At 36.1% G+C, this 21,445-nt stretch overlaps 1 protein-coding gene across 3 annotated transcripts in view; it reads right to left on the bottom strand.

Annotated features, from left to right (window-relative positions):
- Positions 1–5,096: 5,096 nt before the first annotated feature.
- The window catches only part of LOC135217418 (uncharacterized), a 50,305-nt gene continuing 33,956 nt past the window's right edge, over positions 5,097–21,445 (bottom strand). For 2 of the 3 annotated variants that reach the window (XM_064253265.1, XM_064253267.1), the window contains one exon: positions 5,097–9,872. In XM_064253265.1, coding sequence (XP_064109335.1) covers positions 6,771–9,872 — 3,102 coding nt within the window. In that variant the 3' untranslated portion in view covers positions 5,097–6,770. The remainder of the gene's footprint in view (positions 9,873–21,445) is intronic. The other variant, XM_064253266.1, reaches the window with a different exon arrangement.

Raw genomic sequence — 21,445 nt, 5'->3', positions numbered from 1 at the left:
ATATATATATATATATATATATATATATATATATATATATCTAATAAAAGGAGCCCATAAAAAAACACCAAAATATAGAGAAAAAAGTACTATATTTCAGAGACTGCTGTCTCCCTCTTCAGGTAGATGAATGAGAAAAGTTTACAGAAAAGGTGGGTATTTATACCAAGAGGTCCATCCACAAACAAGCCAATTTAAGTCACCCCCGCTGATAATCTTCCTTTAATCTTCTTAAGGGTTGGTTGAATGAAGAGGTTGTCGATCGTGTCCGAAATCCATGCTCCTTTTGAGATGTTCTTACCTGCCTCTCTTTTATTAAGGCCGATTCCATCATTTGACTCTTGTACCGGCAGTTGCTGCTATAAATTACACGTGACAAATTCCAGTTTATTCTATGGTTATGTTCATTTATATGGTTGAAAATAGCAGAGTTCTGTTGTCCATACCTAACTGACCGTTTGTGTTGTATTAATCTCTGGGAAGGGATTTACCTGTAATCCGATGTAAGATTGGTCACAGTCCTGGCATGGGATTTCGTATACCCCAGAGTCCTTTGGGAGATGCCTTTTGTTGGACGTTAATCAGGGATTTGGCTAAGGTGTTTGGGTAAGTAAATACAAAAGGGTTCGATTTTCCGAAGGGATTGGTTATTCTCTTAATCGTGTCCAGGTGGGGAATTATTATTTTATTGTTGGGTGTATCTCTGGTCTTGTCTTTAGGGGGTCGGTAGAAAATTACGTTTGCTTTGTGAATTGCTTTCTCAATTATATGGTCAGGATATTTTAAAGACGAACGTTGCTTGCGAATTAGTTCAAATTCTTTTTCCAGGAATTCTGGGGAACAAATTCGTAAGGCTCTTAAGAACAAGTTACTAGCTACACCTATCTTGATAGTACTGTCGTGATAGCTAAAGTAGTGAATGTATGAAAGTGAGAACGTTGGTTTTCTGTATATGGTGAATTTGTATTCTGTCGTATCTCTGATTATTAAAACATCAAGAAAAGGAATTTTGTTGTCTGTTTCCCATTCAACTTTAAATTTGATGCTGGGCACTAATGTGTTTAATTTCGCGGGAGGAATTCATTAAAATTGCCCCACCTATTATCCAAAATGTTAGGATATCATCCACGTATCTCATCCACAGCATGTTTTTGGGTTTTATTGCATTTCATGTGTAGTTTCAAAGTATTCCATGTACAGATTGGCTAGAAACAGGACTTAAAGGACTACCATACTACTACCCGCAATTTTGCTTGTAGAAGATGACTTCCCCGAATGAAATACGTTATTAGATGCACATAATTCAACTAGCTTTATTATTTTGTCAAGCGCCAAAGGGAAATGATCTGAATAGGGGGATAATTTTACCCTTAAAAAACTGAAGAACGTCCTGTACTGGTACTTTAGTGAACAGGGAATCTACGTCAAGGCTTAAAGTTTATGTTGTGAAGTGGTAATATGTGCTTGCTCTGAATTTGTGACAAAAATCTTCCGAATGTTTAATGTGACTGGGAGAAAAGGTGCCTAAAAAGGGGAAAGGAGGCCAGCTAACCATTTAGAAATTTTGTAATTGAAAGCTCCGGCACATGAAACGATGGTCTGAATGGAAGATTGTCTTTGTGAGTTTTTGGGAAGGACCATAAAAACAAATAGGGTAACTTAGGATTAATTACTTTAAATTTCTCTAATAGTTCAATACTCTTTTTGTCTTTGCCAATTAATCTTACTTTCCGAAAAAATTCTGTGGGAACGTTTTGGAGGGGATTTTTCGTCAGTTTTTCGTATGTGTTTGTGTCGCTAAGGAGCTGGTTGATTTTGTCAAGGTAGAAGTCTTTGTCCATTATTACGATTTGCCGTAAAGGAAGATTATCAGCGGGGGTGACTTAAAATGGCTTGTTTGTGGACGGACCTCTTGGTATAAATACCACCTTTTCTGTAAACTTTTCTCATTCATCTACCTGAAGAGGGAGACAGCAGTCTCTGAAATATAGTACTTTTTTCTCTATATTTTGGTGTTTTTATGGGCTCCTTTTATTAGATGGAATTCTGTTGTTACAGAACATTGTTACCAGTCATTTTCAGCCCATTATGGAATTCAACCGCCTTTCCAGGATTCTTCACTCACTTCCAGAAGTCAAGCCAATCTTTCGCAAGTTTGAGAAAGAACTGATCAGACTACACCGGCTGAAAAACCAAAAAACACTTTTAGAAGAATGCCTCAAAGAGCAAGTACTACCAAAAATGTACGGATTCGGGAGATGGACTCTGCAATCGACCCCTTCCCTCTCTCACACAAGATTTTCCTGGAGGAAAGAATCACCGATACGAAAAACGACATCTTCATACTACGCAGAGTGATATATGAAACCCAGTCTAATCTTCGCCTCCTCACTACGGACCACATATACAGGTATCTGATTTCATTCTGTTCCGACATTGCTGCCTATAATAGCGTGACTCATTCCAACAGACTTCATACGCAAGTTAAATAACCTAATAGACAATAGTGCGTGGAATAATCTTGAGCAACAAGACAAAGTTTTAAAACTTATCCAACACCCCCCTTACTGTAAATCAACATTTAGTTTTAAATTTAGGCTTATCCTTCGCCCTTATGCCAGACCGCAAAAACAACCTGATTCCATAGTGGCTTTTGATAAATTCATATCTGACAAAACTACAACCGTGAAGAGATATGTTTAAAAGGAGTGTTACTAAATGCTTTAACTGATTTACATAAGAAATATCCTGTTCCTCGCAGATTCATGATAGCCATCCACTCCGCTAAAAAAGTTAGATGTTATAATAAGTAGATCCGACAAAGACGGCAAATCGTAATAATGACAAGACTTCTACCTTGACAAAATCAACCAGCTCCTTAGCGACACAAAACACATACGAAAAACTGACGAAAAATCCCCTCCAAAACGTTCCCACAGAATTTTTTCGGAAAGTAAGATTAATTGCAAAGACAAAAAAGAGTATTGAACTATTAGAGAAATTTAAAGAATTAATCCTAAATTACCCTAATTTTTATATATGGCCTTCCAAAACTCACAAAGACAATCTTCCATTCAGACCCATCGTTTCATGTGCCGGAGCTTTCAATTACAAAAAATTTTCTAAATGGTTAGCTGGCCTCCTTTCGCCTTTTTTAGCCTTTTAGGCCAACCCTTTTCTCCCCAGTCACATTAAACATTCGGAAGATTTTTGTCACAAATTTCAGAGAAGCAACATATACCACTTCACAACATAAAACTTTTAAGCCTTGACGTAGATTCCCTGTTCACTAAAGTACCAGTACAGGACGTTCTTCAGTTTTTAAGGGTAAAATTATCCCCCTATTCAGATCATTTCCCTTTGGCGCTTGACAAAATAATAAAGCTAGTTGAATTATGTGCATCTAATAACGTATTTTCATTCGGGGGAAAACTCATCATTCTACAAGCAAAAATTCGGGGTGTAGTATTTGTTGGAATGGTAGTCCTTTAAGTCCTGTTCTAGCCAATCTGTACATGGAATACTTTGAAACTACAGTAATAAATGCAATAAAACCCAAAAACATGCTGTGGATGAGATACGTGGATGATATCCTAACATTTTGGGATAATAGGTGGGGCAATTTTAATGAATTCCTCGCGAAATTAAACACATTAGTGCCCAGCATCAAATTTAAAGTTGAATGGGAAACAGACAACAAAATTCCTTTTTCTTGATGTTTTTAATAATCAGAGATACGACACCAGAATACAAATTCACCATATACAGAAAACCAACGTTCTCACTTTTCATACATTCACTACTTTAGCTATCACGACAGTACTATCAAGATAGGTGTAGCTAGTAACTTGTTCTTAAGAGCCTTACGAATTTGTTCCCCAGAATTCCTGGAAAAAGAATTTGAACTAATTCGCAAGCAACTTTCGTCTTTAAAATATCCTGACCATATAATTGAGAAAGCAATTCACAAAGCAAACGTAATTTTCTACCGACCCCCTAAAGACAGACCAGAGATACACCCAACAATAAAATAATAATTCCCCACCTGGACACGATTAAGAGAATAACCAATCCCTTCGGAAATCGAACCTTTTGTATTTACTTACCCAAACACCTTAGCCAAATCCCTGATTAACGTCCAACAAAAGGCATCTCCAAAGGACTCTGGGTATAACGAAATCCCATGCCAGGACTGTGACCAATCTTACATCGGATTTACAGGTAAATCCCTTCCCCAGAGATTAATACAACACAAACGGTCAGTTAGGTATGGACAACAGAACTCTGCTATTTTCAACCATATAAATGAACATAACCATAGAATACTGGAATTTGTCACGTGTAATTTATAGCAGCAACTGCCGGTACAAGAGTCAAATGATGGAATCGGCGCCTTAATTAAAATAAAAGAGAGGCAGGTAATGAAACATCTCAAAAGGAGCATGGATTTTCGACACGATCGACAACCTCTTCATTCAACCAACCCTTAAGAAGATTAAAGGAAGATTATCAGCGGGGGTGACTTAAATTGGCTTGTTTGTGGATGACCTCTTGGTATAAATACCACCTTTTCTGTAAACTTTTCTCATTCATCTACCTGAAGAGGGAGACAGCAGTCTCTGAAATATAGTACTTTTTTCTCTATATTTTGGTGTTTTTTTGTTTTTATGGGCTCCTTTTATTAGATGGAATTCTGTTGTTACAGAACATTGTTACCAGGTCATATGATATATATATATATATATATATATAGTTATATATATATATATATATATATATATATATATATATATATATATATATATATATATATAATATATATATGAATAACTTGATCACGAAGTATATAAAACGTGATGCTATGAATAAATAAATAAAGGGTCCGAACAGGACCGAAAGTACTTGGCTATCTCGCTTTTTCATTTTTTCCTTCGTGGCAAAAAAAACCTTTATTTATATTATAAATATATATATATAATATAGATATATATATATATATATATATATATATATATACACATACACACACATATATATACACACACACCATACATACATACATACATATAGTACATGTGTATATGTATAGTACACATTTATTTACATACAGTATGATGTAAATAATGTAAAATGAAATTAAACTGAATTAGGACAGAGCAAAGCAATACAATAGATTAAACAGTTCACTGAAACTGTTTGTAATACATCCAATATTACTGTACGAGGACTTTTTGGTAGTCAGGTATTTTACCATAGAAACTGGGAACTCAACAGATCTTCCTCAAATACATGAGGTTGACTATTGCCCAGGTATTGGTGAGCTCATATTCACCACTACAGGCATGCACAACAGCTGTGTCTGCTTTTACATGCATGTAGGTATATAGTACTTGCACAATAATACTGTACTGCATCTTGCAGATTTTTTAATACATATAATGTACATACTCCATTCTTGCTTCATGCTCTGTTAATGATCATGCTCTACATATGTTGATAGTCTTTTGTACTCAAATACCCAACTTAGAGAAATACACATAATATGACTAAACTTTAACCTGTTTCATTATACAAACTCACCAGCACTCTTCCCCATAGCTTTGGATAAATTTGAAAACATGATTGTAACGTTGTTCTACATATCCTCCTATTCTTTCTCTATGCTCATCACCTACAAAAACCTTAACTTGGCAGTAATTGCATGAACATGGCATTAAATTTCATGGATTAAGGACGTATTTTACTCTAGTCTCAAATGCATTCCTACACAATTAATTAAGGAAATTACTGAAGTACTTCTTCATTTTCCATATACATACTAATATTGGAATTCTCTTGACACCTGTACATACATCCTTCTCTTTTTGGAAAGCATCCTCTGGTTCATTATGATGTACAATGGTTGATCCTAATCTTCAAAATAGTGTACTGATCCAACATATATTACATACACTCTAACTCACTTATGTTGGAAGTCTAGTCATTCATGCAAAAAAATAACCTAGTGTACTGGGAAGTGTTTTCTGTCTTCCTAATAGTACTACTGCATTATCCTTATCACTAAAGGCCTAAGGTGGTCTGCCATTGCACTTGGTATCTCAAATCCATTCTATAGTGTGAAACATTTCTTTTTACAACAAAGAAATCATAATAACTATTGAATTATTGGCATGGGGAACATTAAATATTTGCGTATAATTTTTAAAAATGTATCTTGTTAAGGTGGTCTAGTGCTCTTAAGCTCCCATAACATGATAAATTTTAAGATGGTTCAACAATATCAGTAATTACTTGTTTTTTGTACTTAAACATTATAAATTTCATTGTAATAAGCAGTATATGGTCACCAAAGAAATAATTTCAGAACCAACATGTTCCTAATGTCAACAGTTCATGCACAAATATATGTAAAATTAGGAAAGGGGATGATATAAAAATAACCCAGGTCTAGTTTGGCATAATATTTAAAAAACTGTACATAGAAACTTGCATTTTAAGTATTTACTTCCTTCAGTGATCTATGATAACTTCAGTTACTGAAACTATCAACAGATCTAAGGGGACTGGTGAAAGTGGCAATGGGTTACAATAAGGAATAAACCTACCAGAGTAAGAGTATGAGCAAGTGTCTATTTGCTGTTTATCCACATTTTCTGAATTACCTTCCCTAAATTCATTTTCAAATTTCTGCTATTATGAGTGTGAGGAATGAGGTGCCTAAAGGTACTGTTGAAGACAGCAAAAATAATTTGGTCTAAGTACATCGGCTCTTAGTCTCCTTGATTACTATCTTCAGTTGAAGCAGAAATATACATTACATATTGATACTGAACATTTTTTTGATCTAAGGTAACAGAAAAGGGCTCTAATTCCACACTGTCCATTTTTTCCAACTGCTTATCTAAACTCTGGTCTACCATGTCTCTGTCTTCTTGAACTATATTTGGATCAATGTTGGGGCTAATGCGTGTTTCTACATGGTCCACAATTTGGTTACTTACTTCATCACCTATTGCTGAAATGCCAGGATCAATTTGTGTAACCATATCATCAGCAACTTCATCCACATTAGCAGATATCTGATCAATTTGAGCTTGCATATGTGTTGCCATATCTTCACTAACTGGGTCAACCATCTGTGAACTGACTTCTGAAGCAATATCATGAATGTCTGTCCTCATATGTGAAGTAATTTCATTATCAACATCACTTTCAATATCATGTATGTGAGGACTCATGTGAGAGGCTATTTCTTCAGTCACCTGATTGTCTATCTGACTTATCATTGATGGTAATGAACACTGGTCTGTTGCTTCAAGGCGGCTGGGGTCAAGTGTTTCATCACCAATATGGGATGAAATATCAAGATGACCCTTTGGTTCAAGGTGTTCGGATGTCTTTAGGGTGTTGGAAGTTTCAAGACAACGAGGATCTGACTCTCTGTCTCCTGAGTCAAGAGTATTAACACCTTCAAGGGTATCTGTTGCATTCATATGGCTGTCGGGTTCAAGGTGTCTAGGAACCTCCAAATGCCCTCTGCTTTCAACCTGAAGTTGATGAGAAGTATCTAACTGATGTGTGACTTCAAGGTGAGCAGCAGCATCCAAGGTGCCTGTAACTTCTAAATGGCATGGTGTCTCCAAATGATCTGAGGGATCCAGCGTGTGATCTGATGAACCTAGATCATTACCTACAGAAAGCTCACTTGCTGTAAGGTGATGGGTCTCTACACCCAACCGGCTGGTAATATTATCTTCATTATCTAACTGACTGTCATGAGACATGTGCTCAGCAGCATCTGCAAGCATGCTGGTTTTCAAATCGAGAGTGTCACTCTGGGAAATTTCCATATCCCCAAGAATTTGCACATTGATGAGCGACACCCCAGGGGCCATTTCAATTTGGTCTGGGGATGCTTTTATTTGTAAAGACTCTACTGTATCAAACTGCACCGCATCAACTGACTGAAGATCTGAGGTTGTATCTATAATACCCATAGGCTCAACCTTAAGTTCCTCACCAGTGGAGTAATCTTGTTTTTCTGGCAATTTTTCACATTCTGATAACGTGAAAGACTGAAGACCACCATTATTGTACGAATCAGCTGCAATCAAAAGATCATTGATAACAATAGATGTCACATGTTCATTCTGTTGGACTGTTTCTTCCTGTTCTGGTTTTTGATTTATTATTGTCTCCTCACGTCTCTTTTGTGTAGTTTGGTTGTTGTGTTTTCTTTTTCCTTTTAATATAATTTCTTTACCATGAACTTCAGACATATGTTTTTTCAAGTCATCTGTCCGAGAAAATCTTTCTCTACATAACTGGCAGATGAAAATGGAATGCTTTAAAAGATGAGTAACTAAGGATGATTTTTTACGGTAATTTGAACCACAGTAATCACAGGTATGCTGAATCTTTAGGTGTTTCACATTCATGTGATGTCGATATGCAGTATCAGTAGTAAATTTAGACTTACATTCTCTACAAGCCCATGACTTTGCACTTCTGTGTACAGCATTAATATGAATATTCAACTTAGCGACAGTATAAAATTTTTCCCCACAAGTTTCGCAAATAACCTTCTTTTCACCATGCGCATAAAGCATATGACTTTTGTATGGTACATGATAATAAAATACTTTATCACATTGTTCACAAACATACTTTGTGCCTACATGATGGATTACATTACGATGATATCGTAATCCTGCTTTTGTTGAAAAAGATTTCTTACAATCATTACACTCAATTTCTTTATTTTTCTCTTCCCCAATATCATGCATTTTAAACAAATGGGCTTTTAGTCTAGCCTTTGTGCTCAGGTAACGGCCACAAATATTACACTCCGTACCTTGTTGATGAGCTGGAGCATGTTCACGCAGAGACAATCTGTTGCTAAAGGTTTTGTCACATTCATCACATTTATGAACACCAATTTTCTTTCTTTTTATTCTGTGGGAGCCTTTTATATTGTCAGCAATCTTAGTTTCATCATTATCTGTGTGTTTTGAACAGTGCTGAACCCACAGTGCAAGACTTTGGTATGATTCTTTACAAGAAGAACAATAATATTCTTTAGAGGCAATTTGTCTTCTAGAGCTTAATCTTGACTGGTTTGGGGGCTTGTAACAAAGAGACACCTTTTCACTGCTATGTGGTGATGCTTGGTAATTGACATCATGAGACTGTATAACTGAGGGACTTGATCTATCTGTTGCAGACCTTATTTTTTCTTTATAGGCAAGCAGGGTTGTTTCAAACATATCTTTGATTGTTTGTTTCTTCATTTTTAAATTTTCTTCTATGCTGGAAACTTCATGGATGAGGTTAATACAAACAGAACAGATTTTAAAACTAACAATAAAAATTTCCCGTTTTGGTTTGCCCACAATCCTTGTCAAAAGACTTATGCTAGTAGCAAAACTAGTGTCTTGATTTTCCAAATTGTAGAACAAATTATGATTCTTTCCCTCTTTACCACAAACAAAACAAACTTCACTTGACTTGTCATCATCATTTAAATAATGTTCAGAAACTCTTTCTTTACTTTCCAGGCAAGAAGAATTGGTTAAATAAGCACCTAATTGTGCTACTACACAATCTGTATCATCAGAATTTTTAATTTCCCTCTCACTACATATGCTACTTTTTGTCTCCTTACTTAACATTAAATCCTCGCCTACAGTGATATCTGTCCTGACTTCCTTACTCAGCATCAAACCCTCACCAACTGAGAACCTTTCAGTCTTGCTTAGGTGGACAGGCACAGCTGTTTTCTTCAAACTTGAAGTTTTCCCCTTCCTAATGTCATCTGGCGCAAAGTGTTTTTCGCAAATTCCATTCCTTGGGCCAGTCACCAGATCAAAATTCTGAAAACATTAAAAAAATCTCAGATATTGTTTACTCACAGTGTACCTGTTCATTTCCCTGAAATAATACTGTATTTTACAGCATACTGGTTAATTTGAAAATTTAAAAAAATCAACAATTACAAATAAAAGAAGGGTGTAAGTAATAGATTACAGAATATGCAGTGAAAACATTTTCATCAGTTGGGTTTTTGTACACAAGCTTGAGCATATTTTTAGCCATAAGAAAGAATCCTGACAAAAAAACATGAATATAAAAATTCTCATATTACTTTTTCCAGCTACACAAGTAAGCAGAATTTCACAACAATAATGTATTCAGATGAAACTCAGTCAAAACATTCACTGGGTATCCCCAACAGATTAATATTCAGTTTTGCTGAGTATGAACAGAGATTTGACCAATTTTCCCCTAGAAATCATCTACATTTACTGAAATATCATCTGGAAGGGACTCTTTTAGTAAATGTTTCCGCTAAATTGAAAATCTGTTTATCCATTCTCAAGATGTTTTGTTAAACATAAAAACAAAACGGTGGAAGTAAATAACATTTATGTGATGTAGGAGTTATCAGCATTATTTTTATCATACCGTACATGCCACCACTCTACTAAGTACTTACAATGGAACAGCGAATAACAAGAAAATTTAACTGAATTGCACAAAACAGTCATGTTAAAAATGATTATATATTTAATTATTATTAGATATGATATATATGTATATAAATATATATATAATATAATTGTATAGTATATTATATATATATTATTATATATATTATATTATAATATATAGTATATATATAAGAATGTAAAAATCATTGAACATAAATTAATTGTTGGATGGTGGAGATGCTAAAGCAAAGGGTCACCAATATTTATCTGTTAATGATGCTCAAAAAGAGCTAGTAGAATGCAGTGCATTGTTGCCACTTGTAAGTAGCACTAGAGTAACTATATACTTAGTGGTGGTTAAATATAGACCTCAACTTGATTTGAATGAGTATTGTCTATAATCATTCTACTCACATCTTTAATGTAAAGTACTGAAGGAAAGGGGATATATCACAGTGTGGCATATATTACTAGATTGTACATATTTCACCAGTTCCATATTTTTGTGATTCACTTACCGGTAAACGTATATATTTCAGCAGATAAAGAAGGTCAAATTCATTGCATAGCATTGCCATAAGTAAATTACTAGGGGAACAGTCTGTAAAGAAAATACTGATATTGTACTTTTAAAGGAAATGGTACTATTACATTATTACCTGTTTTACACAGAGAAATATTTTTAGGAAGTATATTTGAGATTTGAGGTTGTACAAAATTTCATTGAAAAGTACTGTATGGAGTTGTTGCTTACATAACTAGAGGATAAATTTTTCCACAGAAATAGTATTTAAACCTAATTTTTTTTAAACTGATATATAATTTAGAAAAGTTTTAACAAATTAAAAACAATGAAAGTGCTGAATGGCCTTGTTGCCTCAGTGCATGGCTCTTAAGCTAGAGCAGTAACCTAGTTCAATTTGTTAGTTTGTTTGTTAAATAGAAAATTTCTCTGTAACAACAAGGAACATCCTGGTTTGCCTGTCAGCCCTTAGAAATTTCTTGTAACTGGCATCTATTTCTTCTAACATCTGTGTGCTGCTACTGATAGCAGGCATTTCAGTCAGTCTTTTTGCTATTTCTTGGTGCCAGAGTATCAGTCTACTGCTCATTGGAAAACTTTTCACTATCAGCACCACCATAGTATCAGTCTACTGCTCGCTGGAAAGCTCTTCACTCTCAACACCAACAAGTTCATGAATTCATACGCTCTTCACTCATTTCACTCTGGCTGTTTCCCAATCAGTAATATCAAATAGTGGCATCATTGTTAAAGCTTTTGAAAGTTCAAAAATGTCTTCAAACATTCTTCAAATGACATTCATGCATTATTTTGTGACTCAACTTCAATGCTACAGCATTTGGATTGTTCAGATCCAAATCCATCAAATCAACCACTTGGACAAACTTTTTGTGTAAGTAGTATGCTCTGAATGTGGTTACTATTCCTTGGTCCATTGATTACATAATTTCTATTATGTTTAGTGTTAAAACACCACTTTACATCAGAGTAAATGTTGCCAACAGCTTAGGATTCCTGAAGCACTTCACAAAACAAGATGAATGTTGAATGGGATGTTTTAATGAGCTGGAGAATAAAATAGTTAAAAAACAGTCAAGTTATGCTTACATCATTTACACTTTTTGTTATAGCAATAGCAAAAGGACACATCTGCCTGGTCCCACTCTTGAATGCTATAGGGTCTGTAGAGTGGTATACTATTATGAAAAGCTTGAGCAAGAACCCTGCAGCATTTCCACTCAAAAGCAACACTACAAGGTGTTAGTATGCCTTGAATCCTTGCATTGTCTTGGTCTATTGATAAATGTAAATACAGTCTAGCATAAACTCAAGGCTAGCTAACCTTCACATTATGAAAGTTATGATGCCTTCTTAAGTATTGGAACCACTTATGATTTCTGTATATACAGTGGTCCCCCCGTATTTGCGGGGGATGCGTACCAGACCCCCCGTGACTAGTTAGAACCCCACGAATGTTTGGAACCCCTATAAAAATGCTAAAAACAGCCTATTTTGTTAGTTAAAAACTCAAGAAAACCCACTAAAAATGTTCTTACTAGGTTTTTTAATAGTTTTATCACAAAAAGTGCATTTTATGATAAAATTCATAAAAAAACCAGGAATTTGTGGATATTTATCATAGAAAAATATCGCGAATGCGCGAATTTTCTGCGAATAATGCGGGGAAACGTTCCCCAGAGAAATCCGCGAATGTGTGAGTCCGCGAATCTGGAGAACGCGAATACGGGGGGTCCACTGTATATATATATATATATATATTATATATATATATATATATATATGTGTGTGTGTATATATATATAGATATATATATATATATATATATAAAATATAAACCTAGCCACCTGGGGGTGGGGGGCAACCAAGTCCTTATGGGTGCCGGTCCCAAGCCCGGATAAATAGGAGGGTTGGTGTCAGGAGGGCATCCGGCTGTAAAAATCTGTGCCAAAACAAAAATGGAATGAGCCGAAATATGGAAAGAGGTAATGCTAGGGCGTACTCCGTAAACGACGCACAGAGACATCGCCCTAACTCTGTTGGTAAGGCGAGGGCTACTGCATCAGGAGCGGGTGCAGCTAAAGAAGCGAGCTCACATTGGGTTCAGAGTATGTCAGCTAAATGTTGGGTCCATGACTGGGAGAGGTAGAGAATTGGCTGACTTGATGAGAGAAAAGAAAGTAGATGTTGTGTGTGTGCAAGAAACGCGGTGGAAAGGAAATAAAGCTAAAGAGTTGGGAGATGGATATAAGCTATATTATAGTGGAGCAAATAAACAAGTAGAAATGGGAGTTGGCATAGTACTGTCTAGTGAACTAAAGAACTCGGTAATAGAAGTGCATAGAAAGAATGACCGTATCATCAGATTGAAGATATGTTATGGAGGAGAGATTCTGAATATTATAAGCGCATATGCACCACAAGTTGGTTGCACAGAAGAAGAGAAGGGAAATTTCTGGAGAGACATGGATGGAATAATGCAAGAACTGGAAGAGCATGAGAGGGTGATAGTTGGGGCAGATTTGAATGGCCATGTCGGAAGTGAAAATGAGGCGATTGGGCGGGTGATGGGGGCCATGGATTGGGAAGGGGAGAGAAACCCAGAAGGAGAGAGTGTAGTGGACTTTGCTGTGTCATTCGACATGGCAATAGTAAACACATTTTTGAGAAGAAAAGGGAACACCTAATAACATATAGGAGTGGGGGAAGATTCTCCCAGATAGACTATTTCTTGTATAAAAGGATAAATCTGGTGGAGGTCAAGAAACTGCAAAGTTATTCCAGGCGACCATGTAGCCCCCCAACACAGGCTGCTATGTATGGACTTGAAGTTGAAAAGGGAAAGAAAAAACCAAAGCTAAAGGGTAAGGAAAATTAAATGGTACGAATTACAGAAGGAAGGGGATAAGAAGAGAGAGTTTAAGAGGAGGGTTTTGGAGGATATTGATATAGGGATTGAAGATGTTCAAGAATGGTGGGCACGAAATGCAGCAGTAATAAGAAGGCATGGAAAGGAGCTGCTAGGAGAGACATCTGGTATCATATGGGAAGAAAAGGATAGTTGGTGGTGGGATGAAGACATTGAGAAAGTAGTAAAAGATAAGAAGGAGGCAAAGAAAAAGATGGGAAGAGTCACAGTCAGTGGAAGACAGAAATAGGTACAGAGAGAAAAACAAGGTGGTGAAAAAGGGTTGGTGGGTGTAGCCCAAGCTATAAGCAAAGTCTTATGATGATGTGTATAATGAGCTGGGGACAAAGGAAGGATTAAAGAAGATGATGAAGCTATCAAAGGCTAGAAATAAGAGCACCAAAGATATAACACACATCAAACAAATAAAGAATCAAGAGGGTGTAGTGCTAGAAAGGAGGAAGACATTGTGAAGCGATGGAAAGAATATTTCGAACAGTTGTTAAATGAAGAAAATAATAGACTAATAAGAGAGGATGGGCAAGTGAACATTGGCATGGTAATGAGGTTTTCTAGGCAAGAGGTACTAAATGCACTGAAGAAGATGAAGAATGGGAAGGCAACCGGACCAGACATGATCCCGGTGGAGGCATGGAAAGCATTAGGAGATGAAGGAGTTGGATATACTGTACGATTTCTTATGATAAAGATCCTTGAACAGGAAAAGATACCAAATGAGTGGCGTGGGAGTATATTGATCCCAATTTTTAAAGGGAAAGGCGATGTCCAAGAGGGTGGTAATTATAGGGGCATTAAATTGATGTCCCACACTTTGAAGATACTGGAAAGGATGATAGATGCTAGAACTGAGAGAAAGAAGTACAAATAGGTAAAGAGCAGATGGGTATTTATGAAGGGTTTAAGGGGAACAACAGATGGTATATTTTGTCTGATTGGCAAATAATGGAGAAATTCGGGAAAGACAAAGGACCTACATATGGTATTCATTGACCTTGAAAAGGCTTATGACAGAGTCCCGAGACAAGAGGTATGGAGGAGCCTGAGGGAGAAGATGGTGCCAGAGAAGTATGTGCGATTGATACAAGAGATGTAACGGAATGTATTTACCAGAGTGAGGAGCAGTTGTTGGGGAGACAGAAGGTTTTGAGGTGAGAGTAGGATTACACCAGGGTCGGCTCTGAGCCCATTTATCTTTAACATTAGTGATGGATGTTATAATAGAAGGAAGTAAGGGAGACAGTACCATGGAACATATTGTATGCGGATGATATTGTTCTGTGTGCAGAGAGCAGGGAAGATCTGGAAGTGAAATTGGAAAGATGGAGACAAGTACTGGAGGACAGAGGAATGAGAATAAGTAGATCCAAGACAGAATATATGTGTACCACCACTGAGGGGGGATGATAGAGAAAGTATTCAGCTTGGTAGAGCAAATAAGGAGAGTTTGATAAGTTTAATGTTTGGGATCTTTTGTTAACGCTGGAGGAAGTATGGCGAAAGCAAGTAAAACATCGGGTGTACAGGCCAGGCTGGTAACCAACTGGGAAGAGCGGCCTCGGGAGTTCTTTGTGACAAAAGAGTGCCGCTTAGGTTAAAAGGAAATTTCACAAGACGGTGGTAAGAACAGCAATGCTGTATGGTACGGAAACAGCAAGCATGAGAAAAGCAGAGCAGAAGAAGATGGATGTGGCAGAAATGAGAATGCTTAGGTGGATGTCTGGGGTAACAAGAGTGGATAGGATCAGAAATGACTACATAAGGGGGTCAACTAAGGTGGTGGAAGTATCAAAGAAAGTGCAGGAGGGGAGGCTGAGATGGTATGGACACCTGTTGAGGAGAGATGAGGACCACGCTGGGAGACATACTATGGGAGTGGAGGTGCAAGGAAGAAGAAAGAGAGGGAGACCAAGAAAGAGATGGAAGGACTGTGTGAGAGGATTTACATGAGAAGGGAATTGATGAGGCAGAAGTGCAAGATAGAAATAGATGAAAACGGCTCATCCGAAACGGCGCCCCACCCCATAAAAATAAAAAATGGGAAAAAGCTGGGAAGAAGAAGAAGAAGATATATATATATATATATATATATATATATATATATATAATATATATATATATATATGATATATATATATATATATATAATATGTATATATATATATATATATATTATATATATATATATATTATATATATATATATATATATATGAAGGATCATAAGTATGCTCTTCAAGTTTATCAAAAAGGCACAATGCCTTAGTTTGTATTGTAAGTAGGCTGAGCAGTGTCAACTTTTGTATTTGATCTTCCATCTATGTGATAAGTAATCTTTCCATATCTTCAGTTGGCCTATTCCTTATTTTTCCACAATAATAAGAGGAAGCCACTGACACTGACAATGCTGCTGCACCATTTCTTATTCACTTATTCATTAACAGTCAAGATCTTTGATCATAAAATCCTTCCCATTTCTATAAACATTAGTTTACGTGTTGTCTTTATGATGAGCAAGTATCTGAGTCATGTCTCAAGATAATTACTTTTCTTGTTTTCTCTTCACCATAAATAAGAAACATAATACCTATGTATATATATATATATATATCTATCTAATAAAAGGAGCCCATAAAAACACCAAAAATGTAGAGAGAAAAGTACTATATTTCAGAGACTGCTGTCTCTCTCTTCAGGTATATGAATGAGAAAAGTTTACAGAAAAGGTGGTATTTATACTAAGAGATTCGTCCACAAGTAAGCCAATTTAGGTCACCCCCGCTGATAATCTTCCTTTAATCTTCTTAAGCGTTGGTTGAATGAACACTGCGTCGACGATATCTGATATCCAAGCCCCTTTTGAGATGTTCATTACCTGCTTCTCTTTTATTAAGGCCGATTCCATCATTTGACTCTTGTACCGGCAGTTGCTGCTATAAATTACACGTGACATATTCCAGTTTATTCTATGTTATGTTCATTTATATGGTTGAAAATAGCAGAGTTCTGTTGTCCATACCTAACTGACCGTTTGTGTTGTATTATCTCTGGGGAAGTGATTCAACTGTAAATCCGATGTAAGATTGGTCACAGTCCTGGCATGGGATCTCATATACCCCAGAGTCTTTGGGAGATGTCTTTTGTTGGACGTTAATCAGGGATTTGGCTAAGGTATTTGGGTAGGTTAAATGCAAAAGGTTGGATTTCCCAAGGGTGTGAGTTACTCTCTTAATCATCTCCAGGTGGAATTTTTATTTTATTGTTGGGTGTGTCTCTGGTCTTGTCTTTAGGGGGTCGGTAGAAAATTACATTTGCTTTTTGAATTGCTTTCTCAGTTATATGGTCAGGATACTTTAAAGATGAAAGTTGCTTGCGAATTAGTTCAAATTCTTTTTCCAGGAAAACTGGGGAACAAATTCGTAAGGCTCTTAAGAATAGGTTTGCTAGCTACACCTATCTTGATAGTAATGTCATGATAGCTAAAGTAGTGAATATATGAAAGTGAGAACGTTGGTTTTCTGTATATGGTAAATTTTGTATTCTGTCGTGTCTCTGATTATTAAAACATCAAGAAAAGGAATTTTGTTGTCTGTTTCCCACTTCAACTTTAAATTTGATGCTGGGCACTAATGCATTTAATTTTGAGAGGAATTCATTAAAATTACCCCACTTATTATCCCAAAATGTTAGTATGTCATCCACGTATCTCATCCACAGCATGTTTTTGGGTTTTATTGCATTTTATTACTGTAGTTTCAAAGTATTCCATGTACAGATTGGCTAAAATAGGACTTAAAGGACTACCCATACTACACCCGAATTTTTGCTTGTAGAATGATTCCCCGAATGAAAATAAGTTATTAGATGCACATAATTCAACTAACTTTAATTATTTGTCAAGCGCCAAAGGGAAATGATCTGAATAGGGGGATAATTTTTCCCTTAAAAAACTGAAGAGCGTCCTGTACTGGTACTTTTGTGAATAGGGAGTCTACGTCAAGGCTTAAAATTTTGTTTTTATGTTGTGAAGTGGTATATGTTCTTCTTCTGAATTTGTGACAAAAGTCTTCCGAATGTTTGATGTGACTGGGAGAAAAAGTGCCTAAAAAAGGAGAAAGGAGGCCAGCTAACCATTTAGAAATTTTGTAATTGAAAGCTCCGGCGCATGAAACGATGGGTCTGAATGGAGATTGTCTTTGTGAGTTTGGGAAGACCATAAAAGTAGGGTAATTTAGGATTAAATTACTTTAAATTTCTCTAATAGTTCAATAACTCTTTTTGTCTTGGCCAATTAATCTTACTTTCCGAAAAAATTCTGTGGGAACGTTCTGGAGGGGATTTTTCGTCAGTTTTTCGTAAGTATTTGTGTCGCTAAGGAGCTGGTTGATTTTGTCGAGGTAGAAGTCTTTGTCCATTATTACAATTTTGCCGTCTTTGTCAGACTACTTATTATTAAAACATCTAACTTTTTTTAGCGAGTGGATGGCTATCATGAATCTGCGGGGAACAGGATATTTCCTTATGAAGGTCAGTTAAAGCATTTAGTAACACTCCTTTTAAACATATCTCTTCACGGCTGTAGTTTTTGTCAGATATGAATTTATCAAAAGCCACTATGAAGTCTAGGTTGTTTTTTGTGCTCTGGCATAAGGGCAAAGGATAAGCCTAAATTTAAAACTAAATGTTGATTTACAGTAATGGGGGTGTTGGATAAGTTTAAAACTTTGTCTTGTTGTTCAAGATTATTCCATGCGCTATTGTCTATTAGGTTATTTAACTTGCGTAAAAGTCTGTTGGAATGAGTCACGCTATTATAGGCAGCAATGTCGGAACAGAATGAAATCAGATACCTGTATATGTGGTCTGTAGTGAGGAGGCGAAGATTTAGATTTGAGTTCCATATATCACTCTGCGTAGCACGAAGATGTCGTTTCTCGTACTGGTGATTCTTTCTTCCAGGAAAATCAGTTAGGTATAGACAACAGAACTCGGCTATTTTCAACCATATAAATGAACATAACCATAGAATAAACTGGAATATGTCACGTGTAATTTATAGCAGCAACTGCCAGTACAAGAGTCAAATGATGGAATCGGCCCTTAATAAAAGAGAAGCAGGTAATGAACATCTCAAAAGGGGCTTGGATATCAGATATCGTCGACGCAGTGTTCATTCAACCAACGCTTAAGAAGATTAAAGGAAGATTATCAGCTGGGGGTGACCTAAATTGGCTTACTTGTGGACGAATCTCTTAGTATAAATACCACCTTTTCTGTAAACTTTTCTCATTCATATACCTGAAGAGAGAGACAGCAGTCTCTGAAATATAGTACTTTTCTCTCTACATTTTTGGTGTTTTTATGGGCGTCCTTTTATTAGATGGAATTCTGTTGTTACAGAACATTTTTACCAGTCATATATATAATATATATATATATATATATATATATATATATATATATATATATTATATATATATATTATATATATATATATATGAGTATTTAGTTGACATGAAAGGATGTCTAAACAAGATAAAAAAAAATCTCATTCAATGCATTATCATTTGTTTACACTTGTAATTGTTCACTATAATACATGTCATCACTAATACACACACACACACAGAGGGTTTGAGTTGATGTAGCAGCTTGCTGCCATCACTTAGCATCAGGAAGAGTACCTTGCCAGACCACAATCTGAGAAGAGGTTGAATCTCAAAATCCTACTGAATATATATGTATACATCACTATCATAAATTAAAAAAAGGTCAAACATTTGTTAGCAGATCACATATACAGCAGTCTAATAAAATAACTTAAAAAAGATCTGAGGCACTTTATATGTCAAGCTGGTAAGTCGTTCAGATATGTCATAGCTCTCAGGTTCTTAAATATTTTGAGAAGAAAGTTTTGAATGGAAGGTAATAACAATAAAGGAAGATGGAGGCCAGTACTTCCTGTGGTGCAGGATTCTAAGCACTGCAATGGTAAACTAAACCACCATGATACAAAAGTAGTTGCTAGTCTTCTTTATTGTTAAAGTCATGCCAAATATATAGGACTGAGCAGTGAGATCACCATGTATATAGAAACTGCACAAATAGGGAAAGTTCATAACAATTCTAGTGGCATTACAACATGATCTTTGGTGCTCCCGAAGCATTAAGAGTTTCCAAACTGACAATAATCCTGAATCAATAAGGAACAGGAACCTCATAGCATTTATATATGTAAAAACTGCCCTCTCCCTATGGAACTGTATACTGTATTTCCTTTATTTCAGCTGAATCTAGGGAATACTAAAATTTCATGTGGAGAGGGGAGTTTTTATGTTTGATTCTGATACTTCAGTCTCAATGGTACTTCAAGTGTTCATGACTAAGAAGATGCCTTTAGTAGTGTAGGTGTATTCTCATGAGATTCATATTTACTGTAGTAATATGACAATTTGGCAATAAGAATCAAATATAACACTTGAAAACTAGATCTCAACCATCTCATATAAGTATACATGGATAAAGACACGCACCATGGGAAAGATATCTGACCGGTTAAACCTAGACTAGACATATTCCAACAACTATGTAAATGATACCTAGAGATGCTTGCACCACCAGCAGAATTAAGGAAGTCTCTCCCTCATCAGCGATATAGTGGTGTTGGAGAATTCTTGGTACCAGTAAAGAGATGCAACTTGAATTAACTTCAAACTGACAAATTTTAATCTATTTTTCATAGCTAACAAAACCTTAAGGTCTTAACAATAGGAATATATTTTCCAAATGCCAGCTGGTAACCAGTTAAAACAATCTGAGATTGTAAAGTAAGGAATCGTGAGATCTGGCAACGCCTGCACTGACGAGGTGAAAGTTGGTCAGAGGCCGCGCATTCAACCTCGTGACACCCAGTCTTTTCCCAACCCAGGAGATAGGAAAATGCAGAGCGGGATGGCTAGAGGTGACCAGTACACTTTATGACCTCAGGTTTGTTAGCTATGAAAAATACAGTGATTTAAAATTTGTCATTTGTTCATATGTGGAACAAACCTTTGGCCTTAACAATAAGATAGACTTATACTTGGAGGGAGGTGCAGACATCCCTAAATGGCTGGAGTTAACCCACCTGACCATCTCCCTAGAAAAAAACTAGTTCTAAAGGAGGGGTGGACCACTGCCCATGATAGAAGATAAATAAAACTGATATCTAACAACTCAGCCATCCTTGGGGTTGCAAATACAAGATATATGTGCAGAATTCATTGCATCTAGGGAACTAAAGAAAAATTCTGACTGTTCAATAACAACTATATAATCACAGGGGCTTGCTATTACTCCTAACTCCCCCTTGCCATAGAGCAGAGTATTTGCTACTGAATAGAGGGTTTGATTATTTCAAATTTGCAAAAACAAACTATCAGCATGACTACCTTACTCAGATTATCAGACCAGTCCAGCATATGATGTATCTATTCCTCAATCCGCCCAT

Source organism: Macrobrachium nipponense, chromosome 7 (genome assembly GCF_015104395.2).
Source record: "Macrobrachium nipponense isolate FS-2020 chromosome 7, ASM1510439v2, whole genome shotgun sequence".
In the NCBI taxonomy this organism is placed as follows: domain Eukaryota; kingdom Metazoa; phylum Arthropoda; class Malacostraca; order Decapoda; family Palaemonidae; genus Macrobrachium; species Macrobrachium nipponense.
This window is presented reverse-complemented; position numbering and strand designations above follow the sequence as displayed.